Genomic DNA, 15652 nt, shown 5'->3' with positions numbered 1-15652 from the left:
GTATATATTTATTTTTGTACAGTTATCTTCGAGAAATGACAAGAGATGATACATCTAATATTTGTAAATAGATTTCTGTTAGAGGATCTGATCATGGATTAATATTTTAATACTGTTTCTGATTGTTACTGGAATGAATTAAAGTATGGTTTTGCATTTTCATATTGTAATTATTATATCAAGTCATTAAACTATTCATGTATTTTTATTTTCCCTCCAAATGTTTGCGAAAACTTAACTATTTAGTAGAGCTACATAATAGAGTAAATGAATTAAATATTATCACATAACTGAATGAATTAAAATCACAGTCCTTATAAATACAATGTAGCTACAATATATATATATATATATTATATATATATATATATATATATATATATATATATATATATATAATCAGCTGTTTTATAATGAATCAATTGTACGATGAAACAAAGTTATTTATCTGGTTATAATATTTACAGTCTTTGAAGCTGAATCCTTTAAACAAAATTGAACAATTCGTTGAATCTAAGATCAGATTTTAGCTTTCTTTCTATTTTTATCCGACACTGTATACTTGTCGTAACTTTTTGTTGGATCAAAAGGTTCCCATCTACTCGCTGGAAAAATGTGTTTGTCCCTCTCGTACCATGATCTAATAAAAAAAATAAAAAAATAACATAAAAGAGAATTATACAAAGTATTCTTTTAATAATAAATACCTAAGTAAAACTTTTCCGACATGTGATTCCTCGGTTTCGACAGAAGCATCGTGCATAATACGAATATCATCGTGAACGTCAAATGTGAACAAAGGCCCGCTCTTTCCTCGTGCCTAATCGCAATATTACATACATTAAAATAACATGCTAACATTGTGATATTGCTTCATAAGTTTTATCATTTAGTATATTTACCTTAGTTACAATAAAATCAGTTACAGTTGCAGTAAAACGTATAATGGTGCGGTAATATAAGATTCTCCTTGACATACATTAACTGATCTGCCATTACTGTTTTAAGTTCGCTGAATTCACGCCTCAGAACTTCTAAACATCTCTGAAGAACCTAATAGATAGAATTACCTGTATGTGAAAATTTAATTTATGCAGCAGAACATTATATATCATGCCAATGTTACTCCAAAAGTGACACTAGAGTATTTTAATAACTTAAACGTTCTCTAAACCACTGAGACATTCACCTTTCTTCATTATAACACTCCGACGATGGTCAGATCCATCCCAATAACTGAATGTGATCTCAATTTCTTCTTCCTTCAACGCGTTCTGCTTTCTAGCTCATTCTTGTCTCAATTCTTCCCTAAGTTTATTTTCCTCCTCGTCCCTTTCCCTACTGGCAAAAAACATGTATCTACATCTGGATTTTTTTAAATCTTCTTAATCGCAGGGCCATCAGATTGCACATTTTCTGACTGCGGGGATTTTTCGGCATTGTCTTCGTCAGAAGACATCTCAGCTTCATCTTTGTCTTCGTCCAGATTAAAAGACAAAACTTGAATCTGTCTCTTCTGTTTGTTCTTTTCTGTCTGCTTCGCCGCTAGTGTTCTTTCCTTTTCCTGCTCTTTTTCACGTTCCTTCTATCAAAGCATAAAATACACGTACAAAAATACAAATTATGAGATAATCAGGATCATAAAAAGATTGTAAGAAATTACTTGTGGGTATCAGGATTCGTGATTGTTCGCTCAATTTAACGGCGGATTTTTTCTTACATTCCGTGTGACCGACGATACATGCACATTTCGTGGCATCTAGCCTTAGCATCTTTGTGATATCGTCATCATGCATTAGGATTTCCTTCGTATCCTATCTTCTGAAGAAGCCCATCGAAAATTCTTGATATGTATGACTAGATGACATTCAGAGTACTAGGCAGAAATCACACACACATACATATATGTATATAATATATATCACAAGATGCTAAGGTTAGATGCCACGAAATGTGCATGTACCGTCGGTCACACGGAATGCAAGAGAAAATCCGCCGTTAAATTGAGTCTCGTGAGTCGAAAGGCTCAAAACAATGTGACACACTTACTAGGCGGCCGGTCCTTAGCGGGCCGGTCGTCGCACGAGCCCGGTTTGCCGTACGGCGCCTCTGCCCGTCGTTGGGATCTCACCGCTTACGACGGCACGGCGTCTAACGGTCGAACATGAGTTTCGCGAGTCGGTTCGATGTCGAGACTCGGAATCGTCTGTAGATGACTTAGGTACCTGGCGTGGTACATACCTATATATATATATATTTACGGCAAACCGCATATATAACATCGTGTTATTTTTATAACCTATTTACGCAAACGTTACTTCTGTAGTAACTTACGATATGATAATTCCTCCGCGTAAACGGGAGATTTTATAGTAACTATTATGATCGGAAATCAAGAGCCACCGTTGAAAGTAGTGAAAGTTACGTTTCTCTGATTGAGAGACGACGTCGTATCTTAATATGAATTACTATAAGTTACTACAAATGTACTCACTCGTGTAAACATATAGTTCGACAACTTTTACAAGACAGCATATACGTACGTGTGCAATTTTGGATATACCTTCCTTCTTTTAAAGATCTCCTCGACATCAGCTCACTGTGGTTAATACTTTATATATTTCACATACTACGTTTACGCGAGCGTTACTTCTGTAGTGTTAAAGAGACAATTCAGTGCAATCATTATAAGGTCCTTATAGATGGCGCTGTAGCCAATACATTTTAGTTTATTTAGGTTCGCTTCTAGCTTTATATAGTTTATGTTCTTCCCTGAGACTTCCCGCGCTTCTTCTGATTTTTATCCGTTGTCGTCGCTAACATTTGTATCGTTCGTCTGTGGAATTAAAGACTTCACTTTTCTGTTCAGTAAAACCGAATACTGTTTATTCCTACACCCGTCATCAGGTTATGGGCCCAGGATACGCCCAGTAAACAGTAAGATAACGTGAGTGGAAATAAGGGAAACCTTTAAGGCTCAGTCACAATGAGAAAAATAAGGAATAAGATAAAGGAATAAGGAATAAGGCATGTTGCATCTCACTTTAATGTACATGTACTGAAGTGAGATGCGACATTCCCATTAATTGTGACTGAGCCCTTATACGTTCGGGAAAAATCTGTATCTGTGTAACGTGCATCATGGCGGATGAAGATAGATACAAGGTCCCTTTATTCGATGGTAGCAACTTCAGCAACTGGAAGTTTTGTATGGAAACGTTGCTCGAGGAACATGATCTAACGGAATTCATCGAGAGATCAGTAACTCAGATGGTTGACATGCCACGGACACCGCGGATCAGCGAGCACAGAAGAAAGCGCAGTTACGAATACTGAAGAAGAGCGATCGGAAATGTAAATCGATTGTGCAACGGATCGCTGACAGCCATCTGGAATATATAAAGGATGAAGAAACATCGCACGGACTATTCTTAAAAATACATTCGAAAGAAAAGGCATTGCCAAAGTCAACTTAAAATACGGAAAAAGTTGTTGACCATGAAGTTTGAATCATCAGAGACAATGAGTGCACACTTCCTGAAATTTGATAGGCTCATTTGCGAGTTGAAATCCACGGGTGCCATGATTGAAGAAACGGATGTAGTATGCCATCTACTGTTGACTTTACCATCGGAATATGATGCGGTGGTAACTGCTTTGGAGATATCTTTGGACTGAGATATTTTTCCCGAGACTTTTTTGTATGAGATCATTTAGGAGAGACATTTTGACTGGAAATCTAAATTGTAGTATCTTATAAACATCTAAAAAAAGCAAATTTATGTAGATTTTCATGAATTCACGAGTTGTAAAAGGCTTAAGGATTGTGTCGTTTTCTGTAGAATCTTGGGTAATTATGCAGTTTAGGGGAAGCACCTCCGATGACCTTGACTTGACATATGTTGTCAAGGTCACCCTCCTGAGTGACCTTCAGAAGGTTTTAGCCGTCGCTCGTTTTTTATTAAAAAGTTATTAACAAAAAAAAGTTTAGCGACCTCACCGATTTCAATGACCTTGATATATGTTGTCAAGGTCATGACCCCGAGTGACCTTCAGAAAGTTTTGCCGTCGCTCGCTATTCGTTAAAAAGTTATTAACAAAAAAAGTTTGGAAAATATAGCATATATAGGTGCATATATAGGTTAGTGATCAACGATTTACTGCTTTAAATGTTGTGTTTTGGTAAAGCAGCGACTTTTTTGCAAAATAAAGTATTCTCTGCTTTAACAAAAAGTCTTCAATTTATCAACAATTTACTGGTTTAAATGTTGTGTTTTGGTAAAGCAGCGACTTTTTCGCAAAATAAATATTCTTTGCTTTAACAAAAAGACTTCAATTTATCAACAATTTACTGCTTTAAATGTTGTGTTTTGGTAAAGCAGCGACTTTCTCGAGAAATAAAGTATTCTCTGCTTTAAAGAAAAACGTAATATTAGTCGTTTATGCCTCTCAGTACTTAAAATAACTGCAATATTTTTAAAACTTTTTTGTTTATAACTTTTTAATAAAAAACGAGCGACGGCTAAAACCTTCTGAAGGTCACTCAGGAGGGTGACCTTGACAACATATGTCAAGGTCAAGGTCATCGGAGGTGCTTCCCCTAAACTGCATAATTACCGAATCTTGTAGTATTGTATGCAAAATTACAACAACCATTCACGAATCAGAAATTTATATAGGTAAAAAATTATACATTTATGTATTTTTCTATTGGACTTTACAACAGACTATACGAAAATAAAAACATAAGAATTTTGACTTCTGCGAATTAAGAAGTTATTAATAATAGATGAATTTTGGAAGATTTGTGTAAAAACTTGTAACATTTAACTAAAAATTACAAATTTTAATTAGCCATAATTGTAATAAATTTTTGAGCTGTACAAACAAAAATGTTCGAGAGCGCGCGGTAGCGCGAGAAAGCGCGAGGTAGAAGACGACCACAAAAAAAGGGAACAAATACCGAAGTGAAATTGTGAAATAAAACAAATATATTCGAAAATGTCTATAATATACAATTATTTACAGAGTTCTTTTCTTTTTAGCCAAGGAAGCCGTGAAGCGCGCACCGAAGCTACGGCGAGCGACGCGGCGAAAGCTTGTTCGAAACGCGGAATAGCGAAAAGCGGTGTGCAAAGCAGAGTACGAAAAGCGGTTTTACTAAGACAGTGGGTGATCTGCGAGCGAAATCGGTTCCGCGGCGCAGCGGCGGTCCTTTTAACACCTCCGAGGCGAAACTCCCTCCCTGCAATTTCGGGAGGGTAATTGGCCGTCGGAGCCCTGCGTCATGGAGCCGACGTCACTGGTTTCACGTGGCGACCCGACGAAGTCGTCACCTGTTTTCGCGTGCTTTGTGTATAACATGGATTGTTCCTTTGTTCTAGCGTTGTTGTTTGACTTTATTATCGATAACAATGTTAAAGTTTCTAGAATGCTAGTCCCGAAAAATCCATGCTATACCGAATATTCCCGTGACAACTCTTATGCGACATTTTACGCGAATATTAATTTACTGCAAGCGTGCATGTGCTGACATGCAGCCGAACGCGACTTCGTCGCGATGCTAATTGTTGCGATCTCAAACATTCCCGCCCGCCTTGTCATATGTTGACGAAACGAGACGGTGCGCTCGCTGAGGCGACCGCTGTTGCGGCGCGACGTATCGATTAGCGATCGATTAATGGTCGCGATCCCAGCGCGAGTACGAGCGGCCATGTTGCGAGGTGTGCGGCTGCGCATTATCATAATACGCGAGGATCTCGAGCGAGAAACATAATTCGCACGATATATATGTTTCCCTGTATATTTTCCGTCGATATATACATGGTGCCGTGAAACCGGGAAAGTGAGGTGATGTAACGCGAGTGTGAGTGGAGTTACGGCTGACGGCCGAACTCACCGATTTAATGACGTGCACGTAGCACTTTGGCGGAAGGACAACAGTGACAATTACGCGAAGTGACACGCGATAAATCGAAATAACGCGAAAAGACGGACGGTGAGGAAAACGCGAGCAATTCTACGCGAGAAAGCGAGGGCTGTTCGGTGGCTCACGTATCCTCGACGGTGGTGGTGGTGTCGGCGGCCCCAGGAAGCAGCACCAGTTTGACAAGGGGCCGAACGAATTTGGAGGTGGCCGTGCGGACGGTCACCACGCGAACGACGCCGTCGTCTCCAGGATGCAGCTTGACGATCCGTGCGAGAGGCCATCGATTCGGCGGCGAGATCTCGGACCGGATCAGGCACAGCGTGCCGACCTCAGAAGCGTCCTCCTGGCATCTTGAAAATCCGAGTGAGGACCACATGGAGGTGTCGCGCCGGTTCGTACCCATATCCGCAGCAGGTCCCTAAGGTAAAGAGCCTCTAGGCGATAGACTAATGTAGGTAAGGGAAGTCGGCAAATTGGATTCGTAACTTCGGAATAAGGATTGGCTCTGAGGAGCGGGGCGTGTCGGGCTTGGTCGGGAAGCGGGTTTGGCTGACGTGCTGGGCCTGGGCGAGGTGAACCGATCGGCGCTCTCGCGCCGGTCCCGGGGCGACTGGGAACCCAAAAGAAGTTGTCGTACTTAATGATTGTGTCGTGGATTATTGCTCGTGTCGTATATATCGCTCATGTCGTATATGCTGCTCGTGCCGTAACACCGCGCGCAACACATCCTAATTGTCGTAACGCCATAGATATTGAGTGCAATTCGCGTCGCAGCCGGGCACCTGTGCCAACCTAATTGATAATTTTGATTATTGCTACAACTATTTTCTTATTTTGTTCATCCTCTGCAACCATCCTTGAGATTTATCCTGTGTTTGATTCTCGTTTCTTGCGTTCGCGCCGTATTGTTCTCGTGTCGATTGGTGCATTATAGTCGAAGAATATTTTCTCGTGAATATTCCATCGAGCCTTCGCATAGGAATTCGAACCCTTACATCGATTGTTGTTACTTCGAGCCCACGTGAACCCTCGACCTTGCGCACGTGTTCCACGTCCCAATCATCATGAGCCGAGGTTACGTAACTAAACGCGAGTTGTGTATACAGCGGATGAGGGAGATCCATGAGCTGTCAATGCTCGCCGTGGAAAATGTCGCACAGAGGCCGAATTTCCTAGTTAGAAGAAAAACTACCCCGTTCGCTCTGCGAGAAGTTTGAATCCGAACACCGGGCAGAGAAAATACCAAAATATGCGCAACTTGCAAAGTTCCTCTTAAATCACAGCCGGGTCCTCGCGTCCGTATCGGGCCCCTCGAACATGTTGCTCAAATCGCAGTCGTCTTCGCCGAAAAATTCCGCGTCGGCTTCATCGCTCGCAACTTGAACTGCCAAGTGTCCGGTGTGCAAAGAACAACATCTTGTCTTCAAGTGCACTCGATTCCTGAAACTATCCCCTGGGGAAAGGTATTCCACGGCGAAAACCGCGAATTTGTGCTTCAATTGCCTTCGCACGGGTCATGGCATTAACAACTGTTCATCGACGGGGATGTGTCGGTCGTGCCAGGCTAAACATCATACGCTGTTGCATTTCGAACGGAACTCGGGTTCAGCGAGTACCCCCGCGGATACCGGAGCCTTCTCCGAATCGGCAGTCGACAAGAGTTCGTCGCTACCAAATAACAAGTCCCTCGTCACCATGGCTAGCGTTGCGAAATCGAGTTCGACCGTATTACTGTCAACGGTGCAGGCCGAAGCTCTCGACGTCCACGGGAATCCCTTCCCTGTTCGCATTCTTTTAGATAGTGCCAGTCAACTGAATTTTATTTCGGAAAACTGCATGCAAAAGGGCTGGTTCGGACGAACCAAGGGTCGTACCGTAGTCTTAGCGGTGAATGATACGAAGGTAGCTGCCACCCGGGGTAACACCTCAGTCGTGATTCAAGCACAGGGCAACAGTAACACGCGCATGTCAATAGAGGCTACGGTTTTTCCGCGCATCTCCGCCCAGTTACCGAGTAGTCAGATTGAACCAAGGGCGTGGAAACATCTACAGGGATTAAAACTTGCGGATCCGCAGTATCACCGACCTGGCCCCGTCGACATCTTAATTGGCGCAGATAGCTTTGCCTCGCTGCTTCGGGATGGTCGTCGTGTAGGAAGGAAAGATGAACCAGACGCTTTTAACTCTATTTTTGGCTGGGTTCTGGTTGGCTCAGTGTCGACGCAAGCATCTCAGTCTACACAGTCGTTTCTGACTCTCGATTCTTTGGACGCATCTCTTAGCCGATTCTGGCAATTAGACGAGATCCCTACAGCTCCGCCGTATTCATAGAAAGATAAACGTTGCGAGAAACTATTTGCGCGGACCACGCGTCGCGATGTATCTGGTCGCTTTGTAGTGTCGTATCCTTTCACGAAGGATAAACCTTGTTTTGTTGGCACGCGTCAGGTAGCCTTGAACCGATTTCGCGCACTTGAGCGTCGCTTCAAATTGGACCCAGAATTCAAAATGAATTATAGCAAGTTTATGCAGGATTATATGGACAATAGTTATATGAGATTGATTAAGCAGCCGTTTCCAGTGGACGAACCTGTCTTCTACCTACCCCATCATGGGGTATTCAAATCAGATAGCACAACCACGAAATTGCGTGTCGTGTTTGACGCATCGGCTAAGGATCTGAACGGCGTCTCGCTGAATCAAGTGCTGCAATCCGGTCCTAAGCTACAGTCAGATATAGTTGATATATTATTGAGATTCCGGGCCGGCCATGTGGCGCTCACCGCGGACGTCAAGCAGATGTTCCTTCAAATTTTGGTCGAACTCGGTCAGTGAGACTACCAGCGAATAGTGTGGCGTTTCTCAGAAAACGACCCGATCTCGGACTACCTTTTGTTGACCGTCATCTTTGGATTGACGTGCTCTCCGTTCCTAGCGATTGCTTGCCTGTTGAAGTTAGCGGCTGAAGGCATAGTAAGCTACTCCTTAGCCGCGGCTGTCTTGGAAGAGAGCGTCTATGTCGACGACGTGGTGGCGAGCGTCGAGTCAAAGGAGAAGGCCCGTGAGCTTCAGCGGCAGCTACAGGTCTTGTAAAAACGGCAGGCTTCGAACTCAGGAAGTGGGCCAGTAGCCATCCGTCGGTTTTAGCGGATCTAGACCCGGAACTCTGTAGTCAATCGTTACTATTCTTTGAATCGCCTGAAGATCAGTTTCATAAGGTTCTTGGACTTTGTTGGTATCCGCAAACGGACAGTTTTGGCTTTCAGGTCAATCCGTTGGACAGAGACTGCACCAAATGCAATATTCTCTCTGAACTAGCTCGCATCTTCGATCCATTAGGGTTCTTGACACCGTTTACGTTCGCAGCCAAACGATTGATCCAGCAACTCTGGATGCTCAAGGTGGAGTGGGACGACAAGCCTCCTTCGGAGATATATGTTCTAAATGGGAAAAATACAAGTCGGAGCTCTCCGCGTTAGCCTCCATTCGCATACCTCGCACTATCGCGGTAGACAACGTGGTCAGGCGAGAGATTCACGGATTTGCGATGCAAGCGAGCGGGGCTACGGAGCCGTTGTATATATTAAAATCGTCGCCAAGAGCGGTGTGGTGATCCACGTGCTCATCGCCAAATCAAAGGTGGCCCCACTCAAGGCCATCACATTACCGAGATTCGAGCTTTCCGCGGCTGTTTTACTGTCAGACTTGTTAGAGTATGTCGGGAAAATTCTCCGACCTGAGGTTGCCATCGACGATACCTACGCCTGGTCGGATTCTGAGGTTACCCTCGCGTGGATACGCTCGGCTCCGCACCGTTGGAAGACATTCGTGCGCAATCGCGTCGCACGCATCCAGTCCAACACAGACATCTCTTGCTGGAAACACGTCGATACCAAATCTAACCACGCTGATTGTTGCTCAAGGGGCTTGCTTTCCCAGGAACTAATCGACCACCCACTGTGGTGGACCGGCCCTGCATGGCTCGTCGACTTCGAACCCACTCAAGAAACGACATTGGAAGTTGAGGATTTTCCCGAGGAGGAAGAAAATTCTCGCGCTTTCGTCTCCATGAATCTTGCCGATGACGTAAATTTTTTTACGGTTGTCGATTTGCTTCTCGACCGCTTTTCGTCGTTAGACAAACTCGTCAGAGTGTTCGCATATTGTATCCGATTCGTTAATAGAACTAGACCAAGCACGCTTACATTCGCCGTGGATCAAACCGAATCCCATTCGACCTTATTATACCTCGTCAAATTCGTTCAGTCTCGCTGTTTTGCAGAGGACATCGGGGGATTAGGACGCAACCAGAGTTGCTCTAAACTTTTGCAAAAGCTCGCCCCCTTCTTGGACGCTCGCGGAGTCCTCAGGGTGGGCGGCAGACTGACTCATTCCGCCATTTCATATAAAGCTAAGCACCCAGCATTGCTGCCTAGCCGACATCGACTTACGGAACTTATAGTAGAGCGCACACATCGCCTACATTTGCATCCGGGACGTCGAGCGTTACACTATCTCTTGTCACAAAACTTCTGGATTCTGGGGGCCCATCAGGCCATAAAACGCTGCCTATCACGCTGTTATCAGTGTTTCAGGGCGAATCCACACACTGTGCAACCGCCCATGGCGGATCTGCCCCTAGACCGAGTGCGTCAGGCCAAGCCTTTCTTGATCACCGGAGTCGACTATGTTGGACCATTCCTCGTTTATAATCGTCGTTCCCGCGGAGCAACTCCGTTCAAGGCCTACGTGTGCCTTTTTGTCTGGTTCGCCAGACAAGTAGTTCACCTAGAACTCGCGTTTTCTTTATCTACCGAATCGTTTCTGTCAGCTCTGAGACGCTTCATCGCTAGGCGCGGCCGGTGCTCGCGGATATACAGCGACTGCGGCACCAATTTTGTTGGAGCTAATCCAGAGCTCGTTCACTGCACGCAGGCCGCCTCAGAGAGAGAGAGAGAGAGAGAGAGATTGATTGATTGATTGATTGATTGATTGAATTTATTTATGCCCAAACATCTGCTAAAGGGCAAAAATCGAAATCCCAGGTACATAAGTAACGTAAGAAATCATCATGGATGCACCACAGTGGACCATATTGATGCATTCGATATACCTAAAACTAAAATACATCAAAGAAAAAAGATCTAAATCACAAGTACATAGATAAGAAATTATGGATGCACTCAATGGACCATTGTGATGCATCCGATATACTTAAAACTAAAGTACAATAAAAGAAAAAGAAAAAGCATGAGCAAGAAGTAGCTTAAGTAAATTTGAAGGCGCCTAATATAATTTGAGCTAAGGTAACCGCATGTGCGTAGGCCTGATGCAGAATTAATGACGCACAGAAAATACATACTGATACATAATATAATACATAACTTTTAACTAATATCACACAGCTACTAGATTGTAATTATTGCATTACTAAGTTCGCACCGGTAGAAAATCCTTGATGAAGCATAATGATATATAATATCCTTAAACTAATATGATACATAGTATAACCTTAACTAATATAACAACATATATATGCACAACGCAGCTATTAAATATGCAACTATTGCACTACCAAGTTCGCACCGGTAACCAAAGAGATAAAGCATTAGCCAGATTCAGATGCTAACAAATACAAGCGGAGTAAGTTTTTGAAGGTTGGAAGAGATGGTGCGGATGTTATGTTGTCGGGGAGAGAATGCCAAAAACGTATTGCAGAAAGACGAAAAGAGTTCCAATATGTTGTAGTTCTACAAGGCGGTATATGAAAGGTCTGCGACGAACCAGGAAGGCGATCAGATCTTCTAAGCGACGGGTCAGGCGAAGCAAAGAGCTCCCTCAGGTAGATTGGAGAATTTAGGAACAAGATACAATAGACCTGACAGCCAAGAAAATACAATCTCCTATTCTCAACTAAGAGCCATCCCAGTCGTCGCCTATAGGGCGTAATGTGTTCGTCGCGTTTAAGATCAAAGATATACCTTACACAGCAGTTTACAAGTCTCTGCAACTTCGTATTCAGCTCATTGCTTAAACCATCGTAGACAAGGCAGCAATAATCAATATGTGGCATAATCAACGTCGTCACTAATTTGATTCGTAATTCGGTAGAGAGAGAGTTCTTGTTAAATTTCAATTTGTACAACGCACAGTGCACCCTCTGTGATACATGCGAAATGTGCCTCTTCCAGGACAGAGTAGGCGTAAAAACAACTCCCAAGTTTCTCACCTCACTAACAAAAGGGATAGGTACCTGGTTCACCATGACAGGAGGCAGAAGGCTAAGGTCAATATTCCTAACATAAGCATTGCTACCGTAAATCATCACTTTAGACTTGGACGGATTAAGTTTCAGACCATTAGATTCTGCATAAGCAAAGATAGCTTTTGCATCCCTAGAGATTAACTTCAATCCATGGCGGATATTAGCCGGAGAACATGAGAGATAAGCTTGAATGTCGTCAGCAAATATCATGTGATGTGCATGCAGCAATACTCCTCCTATATCATTAATAAACAGAGAGAATAATAGTGGCCCGAGCACAGAGCCCTGAGGAACGCCCGATGACGTATACAACCACTCCGAGAAGTTCCCAGCATCATCAACCACGGATTGACAGCGACCAGTCAAGTAAGAAAAAATCCACGCAAGAACAACATCAGAAAAGCCAATCTCCTTTAACTTGATAAGTAGCTTGAGATGTGGAACAGTATTGAACGCCTTACTAAAATCGAAGAGGATCATAATTATAATAAGACCCTTATCAATCGCCTCTTTGATGTCATCGCAAACCCGCAGAAGAGCTGTCTGTGTATTGTGACATGGTCGATACGCAGACTGTCTCGGATTTATGAGGTTATGTTCAATCAAGTATTCAGTAATCTGCGAAGTCACAATCCTTTCAAGTAATTTAGACAGCTCTGGCAAGTTAGCTATAGGCCTTGTATCAGTAGGGGATAAAGGAATACGAATCTTCGAATGCGGGCGGATTAATGCGCGCTTCCATTGGGATGGAAAAGAAGAAGTTTCCAATGAGTGGTTGAATAAAGTAATGAGATGCGCCGAGATTATAGGCCAAGCAATCCGCAGGATATAGAGCGGTATACCATCCGAACCAGATGCATAAGAGTGGGTCGGTCCCATTAAGATAAGTTTAAGGACCGTAGCAGGTGTTACAGCAGAGAACACAAACTCTGGTCTCTGGGATGATCGAGTAACTAAAGTAACAGTAGAAATAAAGTCAGTAAACAAGCAAGGTGGTTGAGCATTAGAGACCGAAACGTAGAATGAATTCAATTGACTAGGTGTAAAAAAGTGTAAAGGAGAGACTAAGGTTGACTTTACAAGACCAAACCGCGCCAGTTCTCTCCAAAGTTTAGCAGGATCAGTGATGTCTTTGAGAGAATTAAGTTGAAATTCACCTTTGACACGTTTGATGTCCGAATTAAGTTGGTTTCGGAAAAGTCTGTAAGTGGCATAGTCAAGCAGATCATTGGAGCGTCTAGCCTGCCTGTATAATTGGTTGCGATTACGAATTCGAGCTTTAAGCTCATCTGTCAGCCATCGCACCGGAGGCCTTTTAATTATAAATGTTCGTCTAGGGGCAAACACATCCAATGTTTGAAGTAGAGCTCCCGACAGTCTCATACAAAGCTCCTCAGTCTCACCAACGCCTGGTTGGTCATCTAGTCCCACACCCCTATCACAGGTCACGGCCGGCACAAGACCATCAATTACAGAACGAAGGTGGTCACAGAACACATCACAATCAATAGATCCATATCTACGTCTCACAATAGTACGGTCAATGACCAAGTTCGTGGCCAGAGAGAGCGATAACTCTATGAGATCGTGACCAGCTATAAACGGACACTCAGATTTAGTAAATGACAAAATTTTTTCACTGTCATCCACCACTAGAACATCAAGCCACGAATCTGCGGAGGCCGTATGATGCGTAGCACCCGAATGAACAATATGCATTGCTATACTCGACATAAGTTCACGCAAGTAGTCAGCTTCAAAGTTGTTTGTAAGAAGGTTACAGTTGAAGTCTCCGCCAATAATTATGTTTTTATATAAGTGCGAAACACTAAGGAGTGCTTCTGTAAATTCATTTAAGAGAAGGCCTTTAGGCCTCCTATAGACCGATGCAAATAATACAGATTCATAATTCGGTAAACGGATCTCACAAATGAGATACTCAGGGGAATTCACGTCACCTCTTGCAGAAGTAGCAATAACTGCAACCTTCAGTGAGTTGTGTACATAGCAGGCAACTCCACCACCCCTTCTACCTACACGATCATGTCGAATCAGAAAGTACCCATCCAGGGCCACAAGATCATCAGTCACCTCAGCATTCAGCCACGTTTCGGATACAGATATAATGTGATGAACATTATCATTAAAGTATAATCTTACTAAGTCAATGTGACCACGAAGTGAGTTTGCATTGAATTGAGCTACCCGAAGACACTGTGTTAAAGCGCGATTAACAGCAGGGGATGCCGCGCAACGCACACGGTCATGTCAATTGATTTTAGCAAGGTCTGAGTCAGAGTCAATAAAGATAACCGGAGCGCCGTCAGTTAATCTGACACATATACGAGACCCTCTCGTCCAAACGTACTTATAAGACCTTTCTTTAGCAACTTGTTTAACCCGCTGCGACAAGTCATACGCAGTCTTGGACAGCAACTCATTCACGTAGATATTTTGATTAGAGCCCCCGCTACACACCTCACTCTGCTTAAGAGATCGCTTCACTCTCTTACTAGCAATTATAACATCGCGGACTGCGTCAGAGGATAGGGTGACTATGAACGAGCCCGTACCACCAGGACTCGAAGAACCGTCAGAAGCTATGACTGTTTGCCGTTTCCGCGCCATAGATCTAACATTTAGAATGTGACTAGAGAGATCTGGAATATCGAGCACTTTAAGTATATTGCCGACCAATTCTGTAGGAGTAATGGACAACTCCCTAGGGACTCCCGAGATAATCAATTTATTTTCGTTCTTATCGCGTGGAACGGACTGAGCGGCCTTCAAGTCCCGGACTTCGCGAGCAAGAGCTGAGCTCTCCTGTTCTAGCTTATCAATACGCAACACACTCTGGGCAACAGTATCCGTAATGAGTTCCAGTTTACTCAGCTTGTCATTAATCTCTCTATTAATACGCCCTTGGTCCTCAATGAAAGCCGAGAGCTTGGCGTCAGAATCCCTCAGTTGGTTAAACAGTTTCTGCAGCAGCACGTTGGTTTCAGTCTGCCCCTGTAACTGCGCCTGCACCTGAGTCTCCGAGACTCCACTCGCCAAGTCGAAAGGGTGTGCATTCGGTTCGCTGACAGGTGTAAGAGGCGCGTCTAATGTGGCTGCAAGAGCTTTGCAGCACGTATCCGCATACTTGTATGTAGCATACGGTTTAACACAGCCAGGGTGGAACAATTTCTTACACCTTTCGCACTCGAGTGATTGATTGGCGATCGGCTTCTTACATCTGTCACACACACGCGATTCCATGTTCCGTATGTAGAAAGCCCGTGTCACACGATGCAGCTAGGATGTCCAAATCACCAAAGGATGGCCACACAGCCCAGCCAATAGCAGCACGCAAGCGTATCAGCACGCAAGCGTATCGACGCTCGCTCACGTGACCAGATCAACGCACGCCACATGCACCACAAGCAGTAGAGTGTAGAAGGAGCAGATGAGAAGCA

At 43.6% G+C, this 15652-nt stretch overlaps 1 protein-coding gene and 1 pseudogene across 1 annotated transcript; one reads left to right on the top strand and one right to left on the bottom strand.

Moving 5' to 3' along the window:
* Positions 1-453: 453 nt before the first annotated feature.
* Positions 454-1759, bottom strand: LOC112454771 (annotated as a pseudogene).
* Positions 1760-8437: 6678 nt separating this feature from the next.
* On the top strand, positions 8438-9408 carry LOC112454074. The gene is made up of 3 exons (XM_025015618.1): positions 8438-8756; positions 8865-8990; positions 9032-9408. Exons 1-3 carry the CDS (start codon positions 8438-8440, stop codon positions 9406-9408), a joined length of 822 nt encoding a protein of 273 aa, XP_024871386.1.
* Positions 9409-15652: the final 6244 nt, after the last annotated feature.

Source organism: Temnothorax curvispinosus, unplaced genomic scaffold (assembly GCF_003070985.1).
Source record: "Temnothorax curvispinosus isolate PA1 unplaced genomic scaffold, ASM307098v1 QBEX01000021.1, whole genome shotgun sequence".
Classification (NCBI taxonomy): domain Eukaryota; kingdom Metazoa; phylum Arthropoda; class Insecta; order Hymenoptera; family Formicidae; genus Temnothorax; species Temnothorax curvispinosus.
This window is presented reverse-complemented; position numbering and strand designations above follow the sequence as displayed.